The 24,760-nt window shown below is 42.5% G+C and overlaps 1 protein-coding gene across 1 annotated transcript; it reads right to left on the bottom strand.

The window, feature by feature from the left end:
* Positions 1-7,601: 7,601 nt before the first annotated feature.
* On the bottom strand, positions 7,602-23,495 carry FDX1 (ferredoxin 1). The gene is made up of 4 exons (XM_042023867.1): positions 23,279-23,495; positions 17,452-17,576; positions 14,533-14,662; positions 7,602-10,732 (listed from the first exon to the last, which is right to left on the bottom strand). The coding sequence occupies exons 1-4, from the start codon at positions 23,446-23,448 to the stop codon at positions 10,618-10,620; spliced, it is 540 nt and encodes a 179-aa protein (XP_041879801.1). The 5' UTR covers positions 23,449-23,495; the 3' UTR covers positions 7,602-10,617.
* Positions 23,496-24,760: the final 1,265 nt, after the last annotated feature.

Below are 24,760 nucleotides of genomic sequence, written 5' to 3'. Positions count from 1 at the left end.
CATAAAGGCTCCTCAGATCACCCCTTATCCTATGTTCCTATTACGGGCTTGGCCAGACAGAAGTGCCTTGGTGGTGACAGGGCTGTCATTGTGCCCTGGCACTGCCCCTGAGACACAGGCTTCCACAAGGGGCCAACGAGGCAGGGCAGTGCAGGCAGGGAGTGGGCACACAGCCCTGGGAGCAGAGGTGCACCATATCAAACTCCCTTCATACTAAAACAGCCCAAGACCCACAAATGGAGAGATTAAAAGTCAACCCTTCAGCAGTGGGAAACGGACCTAAGGGTTTGCACCTTCTGAGGCACAGCATGGAAGTTCCTTACCCATGATGAATCACAAAAAAAAAAATCCTTGGATGCAGAGCCAGGGGTCTCTAACCCTCCCACTAAAAATGTCTCTAACCCTCCCACTCTAATTTCCTTAATTTCCTAAGACAAATGATAGCATCTGAGTATTTACATTCTCTGTACAGACTGATGGGAAAACAAAAAGATCATAAAGATTTCTCCCAAGATCATAAAGATTTCTCCTCCTTCTGGGTATATGTTGAAAAATGTTGACTAATTACAACCTAGTTGGAAGATCATACCTAAAAATAAATTTTCTTAGACCTACATTGTTTTTTTTTTACCTACAACCTCTGTGGCCCTCCAGGCACGCCCCACCCATCCCGATCTCAAACAAGAGCCTAATGGAGGCAGATCTTGCTGAAGCACGTACAGCACCAAAAGCCATGGGTCATGTTCAATCAAAATGCTTTTATGGAAACTCTTTGGGTAAAAACTAAATGACCATTACTCACCAAACCTGACTAACTGGGAGAGCTGCTAAAGAGCCAGAAGAATGCAGTAACCCACAAGAGATGTGCATTCACAGCACTCCACTTCTGGCTCTCAGCTTCTGATTCTGAAGGGATCCATCCACTTTCAAAAGGTAAAACTTCAAAGAGAAATTCATGATTATTTCAGATACTAAATATTATGGACTCCATGAACTTGGCTATTTTTCTAACTGAGTGGTTTCCTAACAGTTATTATTTTTCCTTCTCAGCCTTCATCTCTGAAGAGCTTTCTCTGGATTTTTTTCTTTTGCTAGGAGAACAGTTTTGCCTTCTAAACCCCCTTATCCCCATGGTGGTTACTCAGCTCATGCCAGAGTAGGACACATTGGGTTCACATATGTCACACCAGAAGATCTACACTAAGAAAAACCTTTGAACTTCAACTGAATCCTTGTTCCTGGGATTTAGATTTATGAAAAACAGCAGTAAAGCTGCTTTTATAGGCCATTGAGAAAATGTCTTGTGTGGGCAATACTCCTGGTATCATACTTGAGTGAAAAAAAATTGTTAAGAACAAATGGTTTATAATGTACCATGAATTATTTAACATATTAAACCAATAAAGTCACACACCAAATTTCAGTACCATCAATTTCCTCAAAAATCAGAACAAGTTCAGCAACAAACTTATCAGATGCACTAGAAATTTTATGCCACAAACTTACCAGGTGCACAGAGTTTATGCAGCTGCCTAATCAAATGCACTGAGGGCTGAAATAGGTGATCCCTGAATGTTCCTTCTAACCCTAACAGTTCTGAGATTGGGTGACTCCCCAGGCAGATATCTGGGGTTTATAGCCTTCTGTCTATCATTTTGAAATATAATGCAATGTTAGAAAAGACCTTTTAGATCCTGTGCTATAGAGAGATAATTTCAGTATTTACCAGACTTGGAAAATATTTACCAGAATTAAATGGTATCATGTGCCAACCAGAAGTGATTTTCTGCACATGCATTTTAAATTAACTGCTTCACTGAAGAGCATGTGTAAAGAGCAATACAAAAGGAAAAATATTCAGATTTCACACTTTGTTTTTCAAGAAAAAAATAATTTAAAAAAATCAGCAGTTTATTTCACATTTTCCACAAGAAAATAAAAATGGTAATTATGACAATATTGTAGCCTGAAATTCAGTTTGGAAGTAAAAAATCTCCCAGCCAGGACCTGGAGAAGTTGTCAGGAATGGGGGATTTTTTTCAAAAGCCCTAATACCAAGGTTATGAAATTAGGAAAAGAACACTTTGACATTACAGATGGCCTCAGAGCCATGGATAACTTGGGAGAAAAAGCAGAAGCAGGTCCCAGGCTTCTGCTGCTTCACCTTTTCAGAAGAAATGATGGTAGTGTTTCTAAGGAGCACATCCAAGTCAGCAGCACTAGAAGGGAGAGCCGTGCCTGGCGGAGGCAGCGTACGGAGGCCGCAGTGCCAGGTGGAGCTGTTCAGATGCGAGGTTTGTGTGCAGTCACCAGTTAAATTGTCTCCTGCTCTCTGCTCAGCCACCCAACGCAGCTCCAGCACTTTGCAACAAGAGCTTTGGCAAAATCCACGCAGCAGACACCTGAGGTTTTCTGGCTTTGCATGGCTCTGGGAGTGTCGGCTCCACAAATTCAGTTGGGCAGCTCCTCCATGGCCACTGAGCTGCGTGTTAGCGTCGTGCGGGGTGAAGCCCTGGGTTCACCTGCAGCTCCTGGGCATGGAAGAGGGGCCACAGCCAGTGATGTGGCACTGGAGCCAGGAGCTGCTCCTGCTCCACTTTCCTATTTACTCTGGTAGCTCCTGGAGAGCTTGTGTTTCTACCAGCAGTTTACCCCACTGCGATTCCAGGCATCACGGTCCTCTTACTTGGAAAGTAAGAGAAAGCGGAAGAATTTCATTACTACTGAAACGAGCAGAGCTTGCTTTCAACGTGAATGTTGACTTGTGTGGTATAAAGAAAATTTTTGCAGCATATCTGATGTCTCTCTGACAAAGGAACACCATAAAAAGGACGTAAACTGAGCAGAAGAAAAACCTAACAAATGAACCCACTGAGTGAGTGGAAGTCATGAGAAGCTGCAGTCAATGGAGTGGGAGGCAAACAGTCAATAAATCAGGGGCTCTCCTGCAGAAGCAGCATAGGAAGTAACAGCAGAGAGGGCTGGGAGCTCAGTGCATGCACCAGTGGGGCCTGGCCAAGTGGTTTGCTTTTATTTCTAAATATTCAGTGTGCTCTGGAAGGAATATTGTGGTTTGCACTTTTGAAACAGTACTGTGACTTGTGTCAAATGCAATTTGCTTAAACATTTTTGCTAAACCAAAACATACCAGCCTGTTTATTTTGGAGAGATGAGGAGCAAGTGACAAGGATTGGCAAAGGGTCTTTTTCTTTCCTCCATGGATTTGGGTCAAGTGTTTACAGATTCAGACCTGCTGTCAGAGCAGCATCCACCCAAATTTTCTGGCAGGAATGAAATCCTTAAATAATGTGGGTCTCCATCCAGGCTTGAAGGTGACCACGGGTTTACAGCAAAAGGACCTTCCCGTGTATTTTTGAGTGCACTCCAGATTTGAAGGAGCTAAAAAATTCATATTGGTCTGGTAAACATCATCTAATTGCAGAAAACACAAACTGCTGCCTGTGTCTGCATCAGTCAGGTCCTGGGTCAGTTGCACTTGCACAGGTTACACTTGCAGTCAAGCTCACTTCAGGCTCTGAGCTTATTTTTCACTCACTGGCAAAAATATTGGGGGAAATTATTTTGCCAGAGAGTAAGAATTTCTGGCACTTGACCCTCAGGGGAATGTTGATGTTTCAAATTTCCCATGATCTAGAGCCATTATGGAGGCTCTTCAGCTGGAAGGAAGTAGAAATGGATTTAAAGGTATTATATATGGTGGCTTTATGGTAACCCAGGAGCAGCCCAGTGCTGGCAGCACTGATTAGCCAGTTACATAAGCAGTGAAATACCATAGCAAATACCTGGTGGTTACTCTGTACTTTTATTATAAGAATTAACTCCCATTCCCCAGTAATTGGCTTTCCCCCTTCATTTCTGTGTGCTGCTGTAAAGGTCTCTGATGTCCTGTCCCCCCTTTAGGAATTTTTGCCTCCAAAAGTAAGTACTATAACAGCCAACTCAGAAGCTAGGTCTTTCCTGACCTTTTTAACCAAATACTTGATAAAAGGCAAAATAGTAGAGAATAAAGACCAGTGATGAGGTATTTAATTAAGATAGTTTTTAATGTGAAGCTCTCGTTCAATGCTCAGATACAGGCTGTTCAAGTTGGAAGTACACTCTCTGTATACATCACTCAGCAGAGGGAGATCCCAGTCTGCTGAGCTTCCCTGCCAGGACAACATTCACCCTCAGGGCAGCTCTGCTGTGCTTCCCAGACCTCTGCCTCAGAGACTCCTGTGCTGCCCTTCTCCTTGAAGGACAGCCCCAGAGGGGCAGGAAACTTCAAGACAAGGGACATTGATTGTTTTTATTTCTCCATGCCAGGACAGAACATGTTTTTCCTGATTTTCCCATGAAAATCCAAAGGCTGTGATGATCATAACAACTCAATTAGGCTGGAAGAAAAAACCAAAAAGTGCTGAAATCTGAAGTAGAGACTCTCCTGCTCCAGCCATCCCCTGCTGTGCTCCCTCCTGACAGTCATCAGTCCCTGGAATTGAACCACAGCCTGAACGAGCTTCCCTATCACTCTGAGCTACCACGTTCCTTGTCTCTGTGACACCATTTGTTTTCTTTTACAGCTATTTTCATCTATTGTTAAACATTCCTCTGAGGTGACACCTTCTCCCTTAATCTGCAGCCAAAACCCGTTGCTTCCTCCCTGGGTGGGGTATGTCCTGGATCCGAGAAGCTGCAGCTGCATCACTGTGTCCCCTCTCCCTCTCTTTCTCCCTTCCAGTCAGAGTTTTCTAGGAAGGGAATGCCATTGTTCCAAGCCATTCCCAGTAAAGCCTGTGAGCACTCACCGTATCAAAAGTTGGTGCTGGCTTACCCATGCAAAGCAGGGCTGTTCCTCGAAGAAGGGTAAAACGAAAATGAGCTGCTAACCTGCCCCTAAGTCTACTCAGATGCACTTGGATGGAGAAAAAACATCCAACTTATCCGGATATTTGTTTGATCCAAAACTGGATCCTTAAGGAGAGATTTTTGATCAAACACATCCTGAAGGAGGAATGCCGTCTATGGCCTGGTATTTCCTTCAGTGAGATGGCAGACTTCTCCAAATCCAGAGATTTCAGACGACCAGCTGCCAGTGGCAGTTTGCTGCCAGCGGGAGGAAAACCAATTCAGCCATAGCTGCAAGCAGGTACAGCTGCCACAGGGGCTTGCAGACTTCCCTGGAGTATCTGGAAGAGGTTACTTAACACGGCAGCAGCGTCCCCGGTTGCTACCACTTCCCATGTGTAATCCATGCCCTCCTGCCTGCCGCAGTGCTGGAGAAGGCAGGAGCACGAATGTCCCACGCTGAATAGTGTTAGGTTACGTGACTGGCGGATCACTGCCACCACGACACGGGAACAGAAGCAGCGGGGCAGGCAGGGGAACCCCCCCATGGCCCCACCAGAGCCGGCTGAGCCCCTGGCGGGCCTGCTCCCAGGACTGTCACGGGGAGGAGCTCCCCAGCAGCTCACAGCCGAAGGTGTTGGTGCCTGCGGGGCTGGGGCTCACGCGGCAGATGGCTGGCGGCGCGTTCCGTCGGCGTGTGTGCGCTGGCTGTGTGTCCGTGCATCTGTGTGTCCGGGCGCACACGCCCAGCCTTGCCGCCGCGGCAGCAACAGCGCTTTGCGCTCCCTTCCCCGCCAGGGCCGCCCGAGGCGGCCGCACAGCGAGCGGCTCCCGGCAGCGCGGTGCCTGAGCGGGGCGCTCCCACGCGCGGGTTTTAATTCCTGTAGCGCTGTGCTGCACGGATTTACCACCTGGGGTCAGCACCAGCCGGGGGAATGTCGGGAACACGCGCACTCGGAAAGAGGCAGAAGCGGGACAGCTGCTCTGTACCTGAGCGGACCCAAGAAAGGTCGCACCAAGCCTGTTCCAAACCCGTTTTATCCTCTCTCATCTCTCGCAGATGCGAGGGACGCGCCCTAGTGCCGGCTCGGGGGAGGAGGCACCGCGCTGTGGAGGTGGGTAGGCGCAGGGAACATGATGCCGGCTGGACAGAGGTAACCTGACACAGGGAAGCACAGGGGCAGTGTGAATGCATGGAAAAACCTTTTCCTGGGATCAAGGGAACTTCCAGAACTCTGAAGGGCAGCCGCAGAGACGCTTGGCCAAGCACAATAAACCAACAGCTTTTTGATGAAGAGTTGAAGCTGCAAATACTAAACCACTGCTGGCGAGAAATTACTCTTTTAAAGACATTTTGAAATCTGGACTACTTCACATCAAAAACCCCTGGTTAACTCCATAAAAAGCAAGTGGTGGCCAGTAGATTAGAAAGTAAATCTCACGGTTACTTTTCATGCCATCATTTACACTTTTAATGCCTGTTTATGGATGGGCTGTGCCCCTTGTCACTCTCCTGGCAGCACAACGGGGAGAGAAAACACCAAGGCACTGCAGGCCACAGCAGCACATGGACCTACACAGCCACAGCCCCTGCCACAATGCAGGAAATTCCTACTCTTTCATCTTTTCAGAGCACTTGAGGAGAAATCAGCTCAAGCAGTTGCACTCTTCCCAATGTTTTCTGCTACTTGGTAACTCAGTGACTCAGCTTGAGCATCTCTTCTCCTCCTTTAAAGAATTATTTCTCCTTTTTTCTCCCGAGGAGTAAGGATTTTTTTGTATACCACATTGTCCCTTGCAAGGGCAAAATACAGGCTGTAGGAAATCTCCTCTCCACTCTAGCCTGGACCTGCAAGCAGGACAAGCACTGCCTTGTCACTGCAGCTTTTTCGGACATGGCCTTTTCAACCTGCCTCCAACCGGGATGTGAATTAGGTTTGGACATGGCTGTGTTAAATCTTTTGGAGCCCCATAGCAAAAAATAATGAAATTTCAAGATTTAGTTTTTGTCTGAGAAGCCACCAACTGCCTACAGAACTTGCCTTTTTTCTCTCTCACGACAGCTTGCAGTCCAGATAATGGGAACTTCTCCTGACATAGCAAGATGGGGTGGTGTGAAAATGCGAGGCACACCCTTTTTTCCCCTTCAGACACCACACAAACACCCAAATATCACACAGGTGGGACTGCAGGCTTGGGCCTGACTGCAGTTTGAAGGGGTGGAGGGAAGGGACACAGTCTAGAGCCACAGACAAGCTCCTCTCCGCTCTTGAAAAGGCAGAGGGATGTTTTTGGCCTTGTTCACAAACAACCCAATCCAAAGGACCTTTTTAGCCACAAGCAACAGAAGACAAGTGTAACCCACCACTCCCCCAATGCTTGTGAAGTAAAAAGTCTGTACCAGCCCCAGACTTTGAGTATGCTTCTAAAGTTTAGTTTGCGACACAAAGGAAACAACGTCAGTTTTGATTTGCTCCTCATTTTTGAGGGGGGGGAGAGAGAAGAAACCCACTCACCCCATCTTTTAGCAGAGCAAGGAATGGTTTTAGAAAGCAAATTACCTGTAATTTTTATTTGGACAGGGAAGTAAATATGTATTCAACTAATACTGATACTATAATTGTGTGTCACTGCACAAGAATTCATACTTACACTTAAACGTGCACCTTTAATGGGTAAGTTCCATTTTTCACCCAGAAATACATCCAATAGCTTGGAGAAGAAGGAAGGAAAAATCCATAAAACAAGAGGTGTCAGAAAGAGGTTAAAAATAAGATTTATTTGCAAATCATTTTGACAATAAACTATTATCTCTGAGCTGTGAATTTTGGGGACTACAAGTCAGTTCCTTTGTGTTCTGAGATTTCCATTTGCATGCAATATGGGATACCTCTAGAATTCAAAATGAACTTCGAAGTGTCCTTTTTTGCCTTGCTGTGCTGAGTAATTCATTCCACAGGCACACTATAGGAGAGTCAAAGTCTTTGTAATGAGAAGCTGTCACAGGAAACGCACAACAAAACAACCTTGGCTTAGAAAGAAAACTCACTTGGGAGCTGTTTCACATTTGTTTAACACAGTGTTAAGCACTTCAAGATTCCCACTAGAAGTACCTGGTGCTGTATGAAAAAAACCCCCAAATAACCCAATGAAAAAAAACCCCATAAACCCAAAACAAAACCCAAGAAGACCCCAAAACTCAATAAATAATCAACATCCACCCCTAAACCTCACAGCTATACTGAAACATCAGATTTCTTTCTGATGTACGAACACACAGCACATCTGGTTATGACCCAAGTTCCCTCTCTTAGAAGCTGATGAGCTGTCTCATGTACAAAAACCCAAACCCTCAAGATTTAATAGTAATAACTGTATATAAATGAGCTCAGGACAAAGGCAATACAAAGTGAGATTTACCTTAATATCTGTGTGAAGGCAACCTCTAAGTCATGGTTAGAGTCACAGCAGCAGAAGAGGAAGACAGCAGCATCTTCAGAACATTTCGTCAATTTATGTCCACCCTTCTCCCTGACCTTCTACTCTATGCCCTTCATAAAGCCTGAAAACTTTAATTCTGAAGTCTTAGTTTGAATCAGATGACATCAGAAGTGTATTCTGAAACCCCTTCACGATTAAGTTTTGAGCAGACCACAATTAGTATATCTTGCATTAGGGCAAAGCTGAAGGGGAACTCAGAAGGAAATGAGGTAACTCAGGAAATAAAAGAATCTGACCCACATCTATTTTCAATACAGTTATAGAATATACTAATTCTTACAACAAAGAAGGACTTTTTTTTTTCCTCTTTATAAAGCTCAAAATAATCCCAATATTTGACACTGGAAAAATAATTTTTCTCCCATCCCATACATATAATAATGCAAGAAAAGATGTCCAGATATCATTGTTGCCAGTTCAAACAAAGCATTAATGAATTCATTAGATCATTCAAATGTAAACAAACATAGTTTATATATATATATATAAAAATGCCCAAAAAATCAGAAGGTAACAACTACTGGTGATAACCAGTTCATATAAGTATTTATGTAAAGTTGGAGAGAGTAATAGTCTTAGAAACATTATTTTATTTGGGCTACTTTAGGAAGACTAAAACAATATTGAACTGAAAGCTCTTCATCATCAATCCAGACACCATCTCACCACAGGGGTTTCCCTATACCTTCTGAGGAACCTAGGCCATTTTTATGAAACAAATATACTTGGTCATTTCACATCAACCATTACTAAAATGATCCTGAGAGCAAAGCCCAGAATCTAGCAATCTCTTCAAGCTGAACACCCTACCTAACATCAGCCTGCCTCCTGCACAAGCTCACAACTAAAAAAGGATAAAGATTTCAGAACAAATCTGATTTTGACAAACACGGCCCTGTTCAATCCCAACTCAGCCATCTCCAGAGTACAGTAAGAGTTTGTGATGGGTAAATTGTAAATCCAGTTGCTATGTTTTCCCATTACACAGCTCCAAGGATTCACTCTTCTAAAGCCCTGTCTATTCCAGTATTTGTGGTGTAGTTAAATGTACATACTGTTGAGGTTTACCAATACCTGATTTGGGCCATTGTTAAGCTGCAGGTGCCAAGATCCTGCATCAGCCTGTCCTGGTTTCACCTGGGAGAGAGCTAATTTTCTTCCCAGCAGCTGGTGCAGTGCTGTTTTGGATTTAGAATCAGAATAATGTTGATAACACACTGGTGTTATAGTGTAAACACAGCTTAGCAACAACTAAGTCAAAGCCTTTTCAGCTTCTCACCCCACCCCACCAATGAGGGAAGCTGGTGGTGCACAAGGAATTGGGAGGAGACAGAGCCAGGACAGCAGACTCCAAGTGACCAAAGGGAGGTCCCAGACTGTATGGTGTCATGCTCAAAATACCAACTGAGGCCAAAGTTGGCTGGGGTTCACTGCTCCAAAACTGGCTGGCCATTAGTCATCATGTGGTGGGCAACTGCGTTGTGCCTCACTTGTTTTATGTATTTTATTTATCATTATTACTGTTGTTTTCCTTTCTGTTTCTGTCCTATTAAATTGTCTTTATCTCAACACATGAATATTTCTTTTTTTTTTTTCCCCCAAGACTACCCCCCCTCCCATTTGGAAGGGGGTTGGGCAGTGGTGGGTGCAAGTGAACGGCTGTGTGGCATTTAGCTGCCTGCTGGGTTAAACCGTAACATGGCCTTTAGAACTCATGGGTTTAGCAGTATTTTTGTAAGACAACATTTGCCACATATCTCATTAAGATTCCAAAGTTCGGAAAATTCCTATCCTGAAAATCCACTATTTGCTGAGGAAGTATCATATTTACTGAGAATCCAAACTAGCTCTGAGCACACCATCTTTAATGGCAACACTTCAAAAAGACCCCGTGCAGTCCTACAAGTTCTTTTCTCTTACACATCCATGTGTGACACCTAGAAATACTCAGGGTTTGTTTTAGGAGAAGTCCTGTACAGGTGATCCAGTTTTTAAATGTCATTAAATGTTTTGGCAGAATAATGTTATATGAAATCTGTAATACACTTGCTAATGTTTATAATCCAATGATTACTTATAAGAAGTATTATTGCATTTTAAGCGTAAAAATATAAGAGGTTCTATAAAGAAAATTAAAATAGCATTAATCTAATATTGATAGTCATATAAAATAACTCACAATTATGTAAGTTTCCATATTTAATTACACATTTAAAAATAAGTTATAAAAATAATTAAGCTTCTTTAAAACCCCTAGGATATTTTCTTTTAGGAGTTTTTACTCATATCTACTGATTGTCTAGCATCAGCCACAGCTTCTGGTACTCGAACAGTCATATCATTCATTGATTTCTTCAAGCAGATTTGGCAGCCTAAACGTGATCTGTGGGGAAACAGGACATTGTTGTTAGTTCTAGCCCACCAGCAATCTAACAGCATTTACCCCCTTATGTGTCCAACACTCAGCCATCCCAAACACCACGAACCAGGAACAACCACTCTTGTGCAGGGCCGTAATCAAGCACAGGAGCAAACCATGTGCATCAGCACAAGGATCTGTGTGGCAATAGTCAGGATTTACAGCCAGACCAGAGCTCAGCACACTGGAAAGTTCCACACTGAGTACTTCCTGCTCACTGCGAATGCAGAATACGGGTGACCCTTCCCTTTTCAGTGGGTCACTAACAGGTCAGTCCAGTGCAGGGAGTGATGCTTGATCTCACAAGGGACATTTGGCATCTCTGAAGAGATAAAGGCTTTCATTCAGATTCATTGCCTCAGAAAAAGCAAAGCCTAACCACCCCCCATCCAGGGTTCAGTGTTCTCACACTAAAAAACTCAAAATTGGGTTTAAACCAGAAAAGTAAGAGTGAAAAGACAAGAAACATAGGAAGGAGAAGGATAACGTAATCAAGGCACTGGAGCAGATGTCATCCTCCATTTTTAGACCTATCATTCAGCATGAGAAAACCAGATGTTGAACATGAGCAATTAAAATCAGAAGATTTAGTACCACAACAAAACTCTGCAGACATCACAAGCTGTTTTTATTGCCGGGATAACTTTTAATTCAATGTCCATGCCTCAGTATTTAAGTATAGAATACTAAAGACATCAGCAAGGATGGGCAATGTTCTGTAGCACCAGTCTCTGGCAAGACACTAGCTAGCTGACAGCCTGTTTCAAGAATGTGAAGTTCCCACTCTTTTATCCACCTCTCCATATGCATTTATCTGCATTTGCCTTTTAATTCCAAATGTCATTTCCTATTGCTCAAGAGCACAAAATCCTCGTGCGTGTTTTCACAGGCAGGTGATGATACTGCCACATCACTGTAAATAAACCTTACTCCTCACTGTGTTTTCCTGAGTCTTTCACGAGGATGCTCACACTAATTAAAACCTAGCACCACCACCTTTACATCATGCTGATGACCACATACTCTTACCAGGCAGCTTAATACTTCTTGTTAAAAGATATGGGTTTTTTTTTTAACCAATTACTTATCCTTTACAGGGCCTTTGCTCTTATGCTGTTGCAACTCAAAATTTAGTAAATGATTTCTAGACCTAAGTAAACTGCATGAATTACAAGATCTTTCTTCATCTCAGTGACTTATATGAAGAATTTCCATATCTGCTTCATCCCTCTACAAAAGCTCTGTTGAATTCTTTCCTTGCCCATAGTAGATAGTATAGAAAAGCAACAGCCCACAGGATCAGAACAGTGTTCTTCAGCTCCAGATCTCATTTTAAAACGTTGACTCTCATTTAAAAAGTTGGGTTGCCACCTTCCTATTCCTTTGATGTGGAAACAGTTTCAAAGCAACTAATTAAGCCTTACATACAGCAGGTCAAAAATGCCATATTGAATGCCAATAGAGCTCCTGGGTGAATGCTACATAGCCATTACTATTTGTTACCACTCAGTTTATTTACCTGCAGTGATACTACTTCTATGGATACATCAGTTCGAAAGAAGATCACAAAATACACCAGGACACCCTCTGCAAAGAAACCTTCCAGTACATGGGCAGCCCATAAAATTTGTAGAAATAACAATGCAAAAGAAACTTCACTTTTATGTTATGTTGCTCTATTTTACGTGCACCTTGTACATCACCCACTGGCTCTGTAGACAAAGTTTCCTGTTTCTGATAGGTTAGAAACAAAAATATTTGTCTACTTTTGCAAGCTGTTTCTCAGCTTATTTTCTACTTTAGTATTATTTTAACTTGCCAGGGTTTGCACTCCCCCATCTTACTACTTTCTACTGTTCTGCAGTTAATCAAAACAATTTTATTTTAACCTAATTAATCATTCATTTTAAAAAACATGAGCTTTCATGGCAGTTGCTGGCTGAAATTTTCCCAGATACAGAGTCACTGACAAGAATAAGCTGTTATGCTTATACCTATGACAGAACATAGAAGTGCATCTCCATTACACAAATTTACATCAGCACAGGAGTCCAGGTAACCTGCAGCAAATACCAGCCACTTGAAGCTCTGTCTTTCAGAAGAGTCATCCTCTCACATATATGGAAGGTCCCTGGCCATAGGGAAAATGTGTGATGCTAGGAAAACCTAACAGAAGTACCAAATACCTTCAGAGGGTCTAAAGCTTAATTTGGTATGAAGAACTTAGAAGGAAAATAGACACATTTAAGCAGAGAGCTCTGGCTTGCTTGTTTCCCAGTTCTTCAGCAAACTCTCCTTGCTTTAAACCTTTACTTAAAAGGTAGCCAAAGAAAAAAGGTTTTTATTATATCATATCCCTCCAGAGCTATTTAGGAATTATTTTGGCCCTGAACCTAAAAGTTACTCTTTAGTGTGGTAGGTGGCAGGCTTAATAGGCATATAGTTTTTTTCAAAAGTGAAAACGGGTTTTTGTGTGACAGGAAAAAGGATAAAACAAAAGAAGCTACAACAAGTTTCTCATAGCTTGACTTCTTTGCCTTTACAACCTCCCATAAATGTTCAGATTTGCCTGAAGTGAGAAAGTGTATTGTTATGTAGAAATCATGAGTACAGGATTCCCTTTACTAATATAAGGAGGAGGCAGACAAGTTAATTCAGAGTACTTCTTTGCAGAGTCATAAAAAACTCTATGCTATAAAGACCACGTATAAAGCCTCTGACATCATTGGAAAGATTCTCAAAAACTTCAACAAGCAGTTCCATTGAAACATGAGGCTTATGAAACCTCACAAGGCACAGCTGCCTACTGTTCCTGAGGGAATGTTCTGTGATAAAGGCTACTTGTGCACCAGCAAGTGCAACAGCCCACCTGGAATGAGTCTGTGATGAGGATGTGACACCCTAATTACAAGATGTGTGATGGTGGGGGTGATGCAGAACAGAGGTTTACTTTAGAGTACCACTAGTGTAATCCTAATTTCTATCAGCAGTCAGAGCACACTTCAGGATCACTTTCTCCCAAAAGGGAATCTGGTTTGTGTGCACAAGGAGCCCTCTGAAATGAGTCAAAGCATAACAAGTATGTACACTGACATACCTCTACACTGTTTGTCCTAGAGAAGGCTTGAAGGAAGGATTTTAGCAATGTACATAAATACCAGAGAGGCTGGAGAAGGTGGACTCTCCATCCTTGGAGATACTCAAAAGCTGTCTGGACATGGTGCTGGGCATCGGATCTAGGTGGTCCTGCTTGAGCAGGGGGTTGGAACAGTTGACCTCAAGAGGTCCCCTCCAACCTCAACCCTTCTGTGATTCTGTGAAAAGAAGATCTGACCAAAACCTAAAATACTAATGTAAACACATTCATAAAATAAATTAACTAGCTACAGACTAACAAGGGACAGAAGACAGAAGGGAAGAGAAACAAGAACAAGAAAATTCACACACAGGACAGCACTGGCAGAGCTTTCATGGCAGGAACTAGGTTTACAGTCGTTCTTTAGTTCTAACATTTCTGCACCAGACCTCTCTGAAGACACAGTATGGGCAACTGACACTTTTCCGTTACAAAAACAATAGTGACATCTTTTTAACACGAATTCAGATAAACAACATTTAAACTTGGCAGTCCCATTTGTATAACAGAATTCAGCTATTTATCAAAAGCTGATTAAGGTGCTCCAAAAATATTGGACTGCCCCATCTGCAAACCTTTCTTCCCATTCTTTGGGGAAGTAATGTAGGCAAGTGTTATGTTGCCTTACGTTTCTGTGAGGCCATATGCCAGGTCCAGCATGTCCATCTCTTCATCAGTAATTGCATCTAGTTTCTCAAATATGTGGTCTTCAAATATTAAATGACAAGTTGAACAGGCTAGCGTTCCTTCACATGCACCTAAAGAAAAATAAATCAAGATAACAGAAAATCCAAGTTTCAAACTGCAGCTGAATTTCAGAAGAAATCCTACATGTGTTTGTCTCATACAAGAAGTCTTGGTTGATTAGCAAAATTAATGTTCCATATATTCCCGCATTCATATACCTACTCTGCATTCAACTGTTAATAGTATTTCTACAGTTCCTGTAGCATTAAAATTTACTTAAATGCTAAGTAATTAGTTAAAAAATGCTAAGCGATTAGTTAAAATACTTAACTAATCCCCTTTCCACCATTTAAAGGAAGAAAAGCTTCCTACTATAAGAATGCAAAAGCCGACAATGCTGTCCATCAACACTACTTCATTTATTTCCTATGCTGATCCCTCTTATCTCTCTTTCCCATGGTTTTGAGGTTTCCTCTAGAAGTTCAACAGCAGAAACCTGCTACGCACAAAAAATTCCTTAGAAGTAGAGAGAGGAGGGATTTTATACTTATTTCTTCTCACTCAACAGAACACTAATTCACAGGAACAAAGGTAGTCAGCCTAGAGAGAGATGGCCTACATAGATCATGAGGTGTTCCAGTACGAGTCAAGGCTCTAACAAGTGCTAGGGTTGAGCAGCACAAGCACCAACTCCACCTACCTGCTACAGCAATTAGGTCATCACAGCACAGTAAAAGTTAGAAATCTAACAAATTTGTCCCTGACACTGTATTGGGCTGGCACCAAGTTCTCCACAGTGTTGAAAAAGAAATACACAACTTCAAGAAGAGGGGGGAAAGCGAAATACCAAGGAGATTACAAACCTCAGGCTCTGATTTAAATTGATAGAAGAGAAGCAGACAACACATTAGCCAATCTTCACTTACTTACTTATTTCCAGGGAGAGCAGAAGCAAAAATACTGTGACCACATCACCTTTGTAATCATATGGAAATAAGGAAAGCAAAGTTGTATGTATAACCACTACTATGAAAAGAAATAGTGGAACTCATCATTAGACCACAAGAACCACACAGAAAGCACCATGCTGCTACAGTATCAAAAGCATGTATTCAAAGTGAGCATGACACTGTACTAGAACATTTAATTTCTAAATTATATCACATCTTCAAATACACATGAAAAAGCAGTTTAACTGAAGTGCCAAACATAGAATTTGTCATATCAGCAGTTTAAGCATCCTTAATGTTTGGGAAGCAAGGGAAGGGATGAGGGGGGGAAAAGGAAAGAACACTGACCAGGCTCTTTGAACAGTAGTAGGTCTTTCCACAACTGTAAAACTGGCAATAACAAACAAACTAAGTGCAGCTAAATCATTCAATAGATACGTAACCCTTTATACAAAGATATTTCTATTATCACTAATGCACACGGGATGCCCCCTGGTGATAGAAGCAAATAGCAGGATTTACATTTTACTTTTCCCTCATTACTTTTTTCCTGAACACAGAACATACATTTTTACTACATTATTTCTCTGCCCTAGTACAATGTTTCATTATCAAGTGGTTATTAAAATGGGACTAGCATATGTTATAATTAAAGACTGCTACGTTATTCCAAGTTTTCAGTTTGGCTTTTTTATTGACAGCATTGCTTTTTCCCACTTTACCACAATGCTTTACCACAGCGGATATTGACACAGAGAACATTTACTGTAGCATACAAGCAGACCAAACATAAGCCTAAATGAGTCATTAATTAATAAGTGATACATAAAGCTAGTTGCATTGCAAATTTAAGAGAAAATTCTTCTTCCCCAGATATACCCAACTCTAGAGACCTAAGAGCTGTCTCAGATATTAAGATTTTAATAATTATCAAAGATTTTATCACTAGCAGTAAAATTTATTTGCACTTAACTAGAACACACATCAAATTTCAAACTGTGCTACAATACTCTGATGCTTTTTTCTCTCACCAATTGCTTCACGTTATGCATTCAGTTCTGAAAATTGTACTACCACTTCCTGCATTATTTCTATTAAGTTTTCAGCTCATGTTCACATAAATACCTTCCCAAGGTATTTAATTGCCATTACCTAATACCTTTGAGAAACGTGGTCTAGCAGTTTGAGCAATGAGGGCTAGTGGAAGATGCCCATGGGCAGGGGCGTTTGAAACTGAACAATCTTTAAGGTCCCTTCCAACCCAAACCGTCCTATGGTTCTAACTATGGAAAGTGCAAAAGTTTGAAGAAATAGGGAGATGTTGTAATTTCCTCCTATTTTGATTTTAAACAGAATTCGTGCCAAGTTAGAATTTCACAAGGTCTCCTTTACCCCAGTTCTTTAATAAGAATTAAACTTCTTGCTCTTCCCTGCTAACTGACACAGATTTGGTTGCTACTTTCACTGTGCACTCCTCTAGCACATATATAATGCCTCAAAAAGCCTGGCAATAAATTGAGACAGCATGGCACTACAGAAGTAACCAGACACTGTTAGGAATACACCAGTTTTGTGTTGCCTCCAGAACAGAACCTTTCTGCTCAGAAGAGGTCTGCAGGTGGCATGTTTCAGACTCCACTTTGACAGCCCTCTGTTCACATTCCCCTCTTTAATACTCAAGCCAAGATCTAGGATATACCCCAAGTATTTTTTTTAAACTTGAACCAAAATATTCTATGCACCTGAAGGAGGAAAAGAAGGGGAGAAAATCCAAATGAAGTACAGCTAGGTTTTATGTATAAATATTCATTTACAGTTGGACTCAATGACCTTAAGGGTCTTTTCCAATCTAAATGAATGAGGAACGTAGTTTCTAGATACTGAATAAAATGTTCAGTGCATCTACTTACCAAAACCATCTATGTCTAGATTATTGTCAACAACAACATCCAGCAGTGAATCCCCAGGTTTTCCCTTGGCTGTTAATTTCTCACCATCACGGTTTATGAAATGAACAGTTATTTTATCTTCTGAGCTGAAAAAGAAAATTACATAATAGAATTAAAGAATTTTAGAATTTTTAGTGCTTCAGAATTGATTGCATACCACTAAAATAATAGTTGATACTGCTACTATCAACTCCAAGGAAAGAGAAACCTAAGTTATTGGCTTTTAAAAGCTGTATTGTACAGGTATTTACTGCTGTACATTGAACAAAAACCATGAAAAGTAAGAAAAAAAAAACCCCTTAGAGGGTGTTTTGTCACTACAAGCTATAAGGGATCCAGATGTTTTGCCTTTCACCAAACACAATCAAATTATTTTAGGCACAATATTTGTATTTTTAACAAATAAAGGAGCTTATTTTAAACGTTTCTCTCCCCACCTTTCTGTGAACTCTGGCTTTGGATTTACGAACTTTTTGTTGCTCTAATCATTATTATTTAGGATAAATTCTAAACTTTCCTATTTCTGCTTACAGTTTTAGACATTTTACTTTATTAATTCCAAAATTTAGTTCTTCTCTCCTCCCACAAATGGAAATACTCCAAAAGCATTCTCCTGGTTTTACGCACAGATTCTCTTAGGAGCTCATCTTGTAAATATTAATTCTAGTGAAGTATAAAGTTTTTACACGGGTTTCAAAGAAAGAAGGTTTTATATTTCTTTGCTTTTCAAACAATTTTTTTCAAACGAGAAATACGTCTCAAAGTCTGCACAAAAATATCTTAAGACTAAAGCTTTTAACATGCAAAAAACTTATGGTTTTGCATTCCATATTATTTTCACACCCAAATTAAAGGAAAGCTTTAAATATACTAATAAAATACAGCACATTCAATTTTAAACAGACAATTTTCTTTCCTACAGTAAGTCAGCAAAACAAAAACTTGTTGGATGGACAGTGAAGAAATCTGCCAAGAGATGACAGATACAAACTGAACAACCAAAAAGCTAAATCAAAAATTTATGTTTCCATGTGAAATCCATGTTTAAGAACTGCATGCTCCATACTACCCATACTCTTCTTAGTAACTGTGGGCCTTGAGTGATTAATATCATAAGAAAAATAAGCAAACTTGAAAATCAAGTCACCCCCTGGAAAACTCTAACCTGCATATCTGAATATTAAAGGCAAAATTTGAAAGTGGCCATGCTGAAACATCAGTGAACAAATTACTTTTATAACTTTTATAAAAGAAGATGTGTTTTTAGCAATCTGAGTCCTAGCTTGTTATACAAGAACAATAAATGTTTGTTGCTGTAGACTTCATACCTTGCCACAACTTTTAAGTTCCACTGGCAGCAGTGTGCTTCATGATGATTCATTATGATGTCATGATCAATTCTTTTCCTATCATCCCTCAGTCCACCCTCCAGAAGGCAGCCACAAGCTACTATTAACTATAAATTCATTCTAAAACTATAACTGATAGTGAAGAGTTGACCTTGCTGACCTGCAGAATGCAACTGAAGTGTGTACTATAAAAAAATTCAGAAATCTTAAAGATGTATCTTTACAGAATGTGACTTATGTTGCACAGTCACCTGTGATATCTGAGGACCACCAGCAAACCGTTCTCTGGGGGTTGAAGAAACCACTCTGCTTTTCATTTTGCTCCTCTGCTATGTTAACACCTCCCACAACAGAACCAAGGAAACAAGAACCCACTTAGATAAACTAGTACAAAATTCACCACCTCCTCTGGGAGTTTACAACTGATGGGTTCAGACTGCATCTGGAAAGGTACAGATTCACATTCTGAGAGTCTAAGTAAACGTCTGATGGTGTAATTTTAAACTGTTTCAAAAAGCCCCTCCAGAGCTCAAAGTACACTCTCCTTTGCTGAAATATTTCTGTCAACATGACAAACACAACCCTGACAGGAGACACAAGGCAACGTGTACTTGCATTTCTGGGCATGCTCTGCCCAAGGTATAGACATGGCAAGTACTAAATATTTATTCCAATCTCCTAAACATACTCTTTATTATAGGATTAGGCAATCACAAGTACCATGAACCAAACAGCAACATGTCTGGGCACCCATTAGGTCCCTGGAACTTTTGTAAATGACAAGTCAACTCCCCCCCAGTTTTCAAAACACACTTGAAGCTGTCTTCACCCGTGGTTACACTTGAATCTGATAAAACACCACAGTGTCACAAGAAGAACAGCCCCACCCCTGCTCCTTTGTTCCTTGTCTCTCCAGCGCTCACAATGCCCTGCAATAAACTCGGTGTGGGAATGCACTGGCTGAAAGCCAAACTTCACAGGTCAATAACCCCCAGATGTTAGAACCAGCAGGGTCAGATTTGACCCTTAGATGAAATCTACACCAATTTAGAATTGCTGCGTTACTGCAACAACACAATCTAGGTTTCATGGTCAGATTGATTTAATCTCTTTACAGTGTAAAAATGTGGGTTCGAGTGATCCCCGCTCCAAATCACCCTGCCATCATCCTTACACCAGTTTTACCACAAGTCAACTCCTTTTGCTAATCCGGCTGCAAATCAGCCATAAAACCAAAGTAGACATAACTGGACCAGAAAGCAAAATTGCTAAAGTGCCACTGCCCACAACAAAAACAAGAAAAGAGCAGTGAGATGCCCTTGTCAGTAGGGACAATCTGGTATTTGCTTCAGCCAGTTGTGGACCTGCACTGTGGCTGTGCATGTTTCATGGTGTGGCATTTAGCAAGGGGACAGACTGAAGTATCACCACCAGGTCACTGACTTTTGTTAAAAACTGACACAGTAATTAATCTTTCAGAAGGACCTAATCCACCCTGATTTATAATCGAAACTAAAATTTATTTGTGTAAAGTTAGATCTAGCCTCCTTAAGTCTTTCAGTAGATCCATTTTTTTGCTATTGCCACCTTCTATCACTCTTCACATAGCCAAAATATTTTTTTAAAAAATCACTAGTGCTTTACTTGGTGGTGAAAATACTTTCAGAAGTGTGTGTATGTAATAATCAGATTAGTCAGACATTCAAAACACACACTGAGCCAATCTTTTCAATGGCTGGGGGATACCATTAAAAAAAATAAAATCACATCTGCATGAAACAGTATTTAGGCTTTATAAATTTCAAATAACATGGTTTTTATCCACCCAGACATTGTCTGCATCAAGAAAAACAACTATCCAAATACCATCACGCTGCGAACTAGTCACAGGCAATTAACACAAAACATGTGCCAGGTCCGTGCAAGCATGAATAACCTCAGGATTATCAGGAAGAACACAATTTATATTGTGTTATCTGCATGAAGCATAAATATCCCAATTCATGCTCAGAAAAATGCTTTTCACCAGATGTAAAATACAACCAATATCTTCATATGGTTGCCACAGCACTATCAGCATTTTTTATCAAGCTTCACAAGGATACTCTAAATTGAGCACACTGCAAAGGCACAGAGGAGCACCAGAAAACTGTAAATGCTGTTTGTTGTCCCTCCCATGCAAATAATAGCAAATACTGCAAAAACCTCGACAGCTACTTCTTCCCCCTTAAAAAAATTATCCTTTGAATCTTCAGCTATTTCTTCCAAGTTAAGAATCACCTCTTACATTCCTCCAAACAAAACATAACTTTAGCCTGGTATTGCACATGGTGAGACCAGCTCTTATTCTCAGATCTTTTAATAACTAGCAAATCCAACAGCCCTAATTGCCTGAGGAGTTCCATGAATTAAACTATTATACTGGCCTCAATTAACAGAGGTTATAAATCTGAACTAAGCTTTAAAGCATGCAATTATTATGCTGTGCACCAAAAACATTGTACAGCTAACCAGACTGGTATAAAAGAAATCTGAAATGACTACATTTCACCATGAAATTAAAAGGAAGGATATGGGATAAAAAAGGAGCAAGAGAAAGGAGGAAATAGAAATGAAAACATAATGCCTGATGCTCCACTGAAACCCTTGAAAACCTCTGCTCACAGGAATCACCGCAGGTAATGTTTAGTACAGTGAGGTCATCATCCTCTAGACACAAATACAGCTAATTTTACACACATAAACAATGATGTATCTTTTTACTGGAATAACACTGGCTGATTCTATAAAGGTCAGGAACTGTGTCTCAAATATGATGCCCAGAGAAAGTAACTTATGCATAAATGGAGAACACAATAATATACAAGAATTTTCCTTTTCTTCCAACTCACTCAGCCAGGTTATGACACTGAGTATATAAACAACATTGGAAATACTTGTTTGCATAAGCTTTTTTGCAGGTGTGCTTGCAAAACAAATGTAAGTAGATTCTATTCTGCATTCAGCCTGTTTGTAAAAGACATGAGGGGATTACAGGTCTTACATTAGTATTACATAAGGAAATGCTTTCCCTGTATAGGATTCTTTTTTCAATGATTTTAATAACTTTAAAAAAACCCCTGTCAATACTTCACAAAGACATCTTTATATTTTTAATTAAAAACTGCAAAGCAGGGATCTCAAAATCAACTGATTACCAGCAGGATCCCTCAGAGAAGAGATCTGACTAGCAAATTCATCTCATATGGGAGTCCTAGGCTAGAAAAGTCTCTCTCTCCATATTAAATTATCTGCTGGAACAAAGTCAAAGATCACCTACAGCAGAGTTTAAAAGCAAAGTATTGAGACAGTTTTGATGTCGAGGGCATTATCCCAACCTTGTGGAAACAGGCCAGGCTAGACCCCTGATGCTGGGCTGCTGACTGCAGGTCCTGTTCCAAGTCAAGAAAACTTCTGTGGCAACCAAGTACATCAAGCTTTTAAAACTTCTGCATTTTAAATACTTAAAGTTAGCTGTAGACTCTGACCTATCTTTGAATATACAAACTACATGCCAGGAGGCTGTGCATATATAGTCTGTGACAACATGTAATAAGCATCAAAACTACAGCTGTGGACTGTAGAATATTTAATGCCCACAGACGTAAAGCATTCTGAAACACCTACTCATACATACTGGTGAGGAGAGGAGGAGCTCTGCACATTTAGATCTGACCACAGAATCAATTAGGTTGGAAAAGACCTCTGAAATCATCAAGTCCAAGCTATTACCAAACATGATCATGTCAGCTAGACCATGGCACTAAGTGTCACGCCCAGTCGTTCCATAAAGAAAGATGTAAAAGTGCTCTTCAGTACAGAAGAACTATACCAAAGGCAGAAGAGACTTTAAGTATGAGGATCTCTCTGACATGTGCTGTACTTTTACCACAAGCCCAGCCAGACTTTCACGGGGGGGAAAAAAAATCCAAAAAAACCAAACAAATAAAAAACCAGGAAAAAAGAAAAAGTGCAAGTTTAATAAGGTCATAATCTCTTAGAAAACCAGTCTGAGCATCAGGAGCCCTGGTTTAGCGTCCGTAACGTTACAAGCCATTTCAACGGAGTTCCAGGTCACACCGACCCTGAGCCTCACCCGCGCCCGGTGCGGGCCTCGCCCAGCACAGCCCTACGGGGCACAGCTCGGGGGAAGGGCCCCCCCAGAGCGCCACCGCCAAGCAGCCGCCGGCGGGACAGCGAGAGCAGGCGCGGTGAGGGGCGGAGGGGGCCGGGACCAGCCAGGGGCTCCGCGGGAAGGTCACCCCGCGCTAGCCCGGCTCGGGCGGCCCGTGCCACAGACAGCCGCTGGCTGCCCTCAGCGCCGAGGCCCGACGGTCCGGCTCCTCCGGACCGCCGCCCCGGGGAGCCCGCCCGGCGCCTCCGGGCTGCGACCCCCTTACCTGAGCACCGCCCGGGCAGAGAGGCTGAACGGCCGCGCTGTCCTCCCGGCAGCGGCGGCGCTAGCGGAGCCCGGCCTCGGCCCCGCTGCCGGCGAGGTGGAGGAGAAAAGCCAGCGGCGGGAGGAAGCGGCGGCGGCCCGGAGGAGCCGCGCCGGCCCCGGGGCGGCCATGGCGGCGGGACGGGAGCGCTGGGGCTCGGGGCGGGGGCAAAGTCCCGCCGCTTACGCCCGCGGCGCGCGCGGCGGCGATTCTCGCAGCCGTTTACGCAGTGCGCGGCCCGCCCCCGCCGGCGTGACCGCGGGGTTACGCAAAGTGCGGAGGGGCGGGGCGCCGCGGGAGAGGCGCGGGGCGGGGCCCGCGCGAGGGCCGTCCCTCCCCGCTGCTGCCCTCGTGCTGACCCGCCCCGCCCTCGGGGCCCGGAGCTGGCTCTCGGCTTCCGGGAGAGCGGCGGCGTGGAGCCCGCCGTGGGCTGAGCGCCTGCCCGGCTGGGCCCGCGAGCGGCTTCGTGTCACAGCAAGGATTCGGCGCTGACACGCAGTGGAGGCGTCACCCAGAGGGTCGTCACTACATCCCAAATGCCCTTTTGGGAGGTGTCAGGAAAATTAATGCACAAACACCAGAGGTTTATGTCCAAAAAGGAGACAGAGGAGTCCTGTTACTTAATTCGAATAAAGGGAGACGCCATGGGGCATTCCCCTGGGGTGTCTCAAATTTTTGGAGGGCGCAGCCTCCTATTTATCCTAATTTCCCGACTGCATTTCCCTCTCTCTTTCCCCATTGGCTGAGGTACTTGAGAGGTACCGGCTTCCCGAATTGCTTAATACAGACTCCCTTCTAATGTATACCCCCCCATTTTTCTTTTCCTATGGAATTTATGGCTCCTTCCATTGCTTCTTTCATCTCTCAGCATCCATCTTTACCTATCAGCAAACCCACAGTTTGTTTGTAAAGACAAATCCCTCTCACTCCTTTCCTCAGTCAGTGGAATTCCTCCCATTGTTTCTTTGACCTCTCAGTATCCAGCTTTTACCTAGCAGCAGACCCATGGTTTGCTTATAAAGACAAATCTGTCTCGTTCCTTTCAGAGGCCTGGCCCGTGGGGGAGTGGGCTCCAGCTCCAGGCTGGGCAGGTGGTCGATGCTACCTGGGACCCCCTTGAAACAGCTTATAATAATGTGGAACTCCCAGGGAAGTGGAGCTGGCAGCTGGGGAGTCTGAGCCGTCCACCTATGCTGTCCAAGCAGGACCATAGAGAAATTCCCAGTTCCTCATTATTATTTCTTACAACAGAAGATCCAACCTCTACAACACGGGCATCAGCAAATGGACAGAAGTGCTGCTGTCAGAGGGTCTAGCAGGCAGTAAACATTCATGGTGAATGGCTTAAGTACCAGCATGTGCCACAGGAAATTTTGAAATTTCCTGAGCAATCACAGACTGCACATGCAGGCTTAACTTGCCTCTGCTAGTTTTGATCAGATG

The sequence above is a fragment of the Corvus kubaryi genome, unplaced genomic scaffold, assembly GCF_017639235.1.
Source record: "Corvus kubaryi isolate FWS band 111438036 unplaced genomic scaffold, C.kubaryi_AGA036_p1.0 37256, whole genome shotgun sequence".
Classification (NCBI taxonomy): domain Eukaryota; kingdom Metazoa; phylum Chordata; class Aves; order Passeriformes; family Corvidae; genus Corvus; species Corvus kubaryi.
The sequence above is the reverse complement of the archived record's forward strand: the minus strand, read 5'-3'. Positions and strand labels throughout refer to the sequence as shown.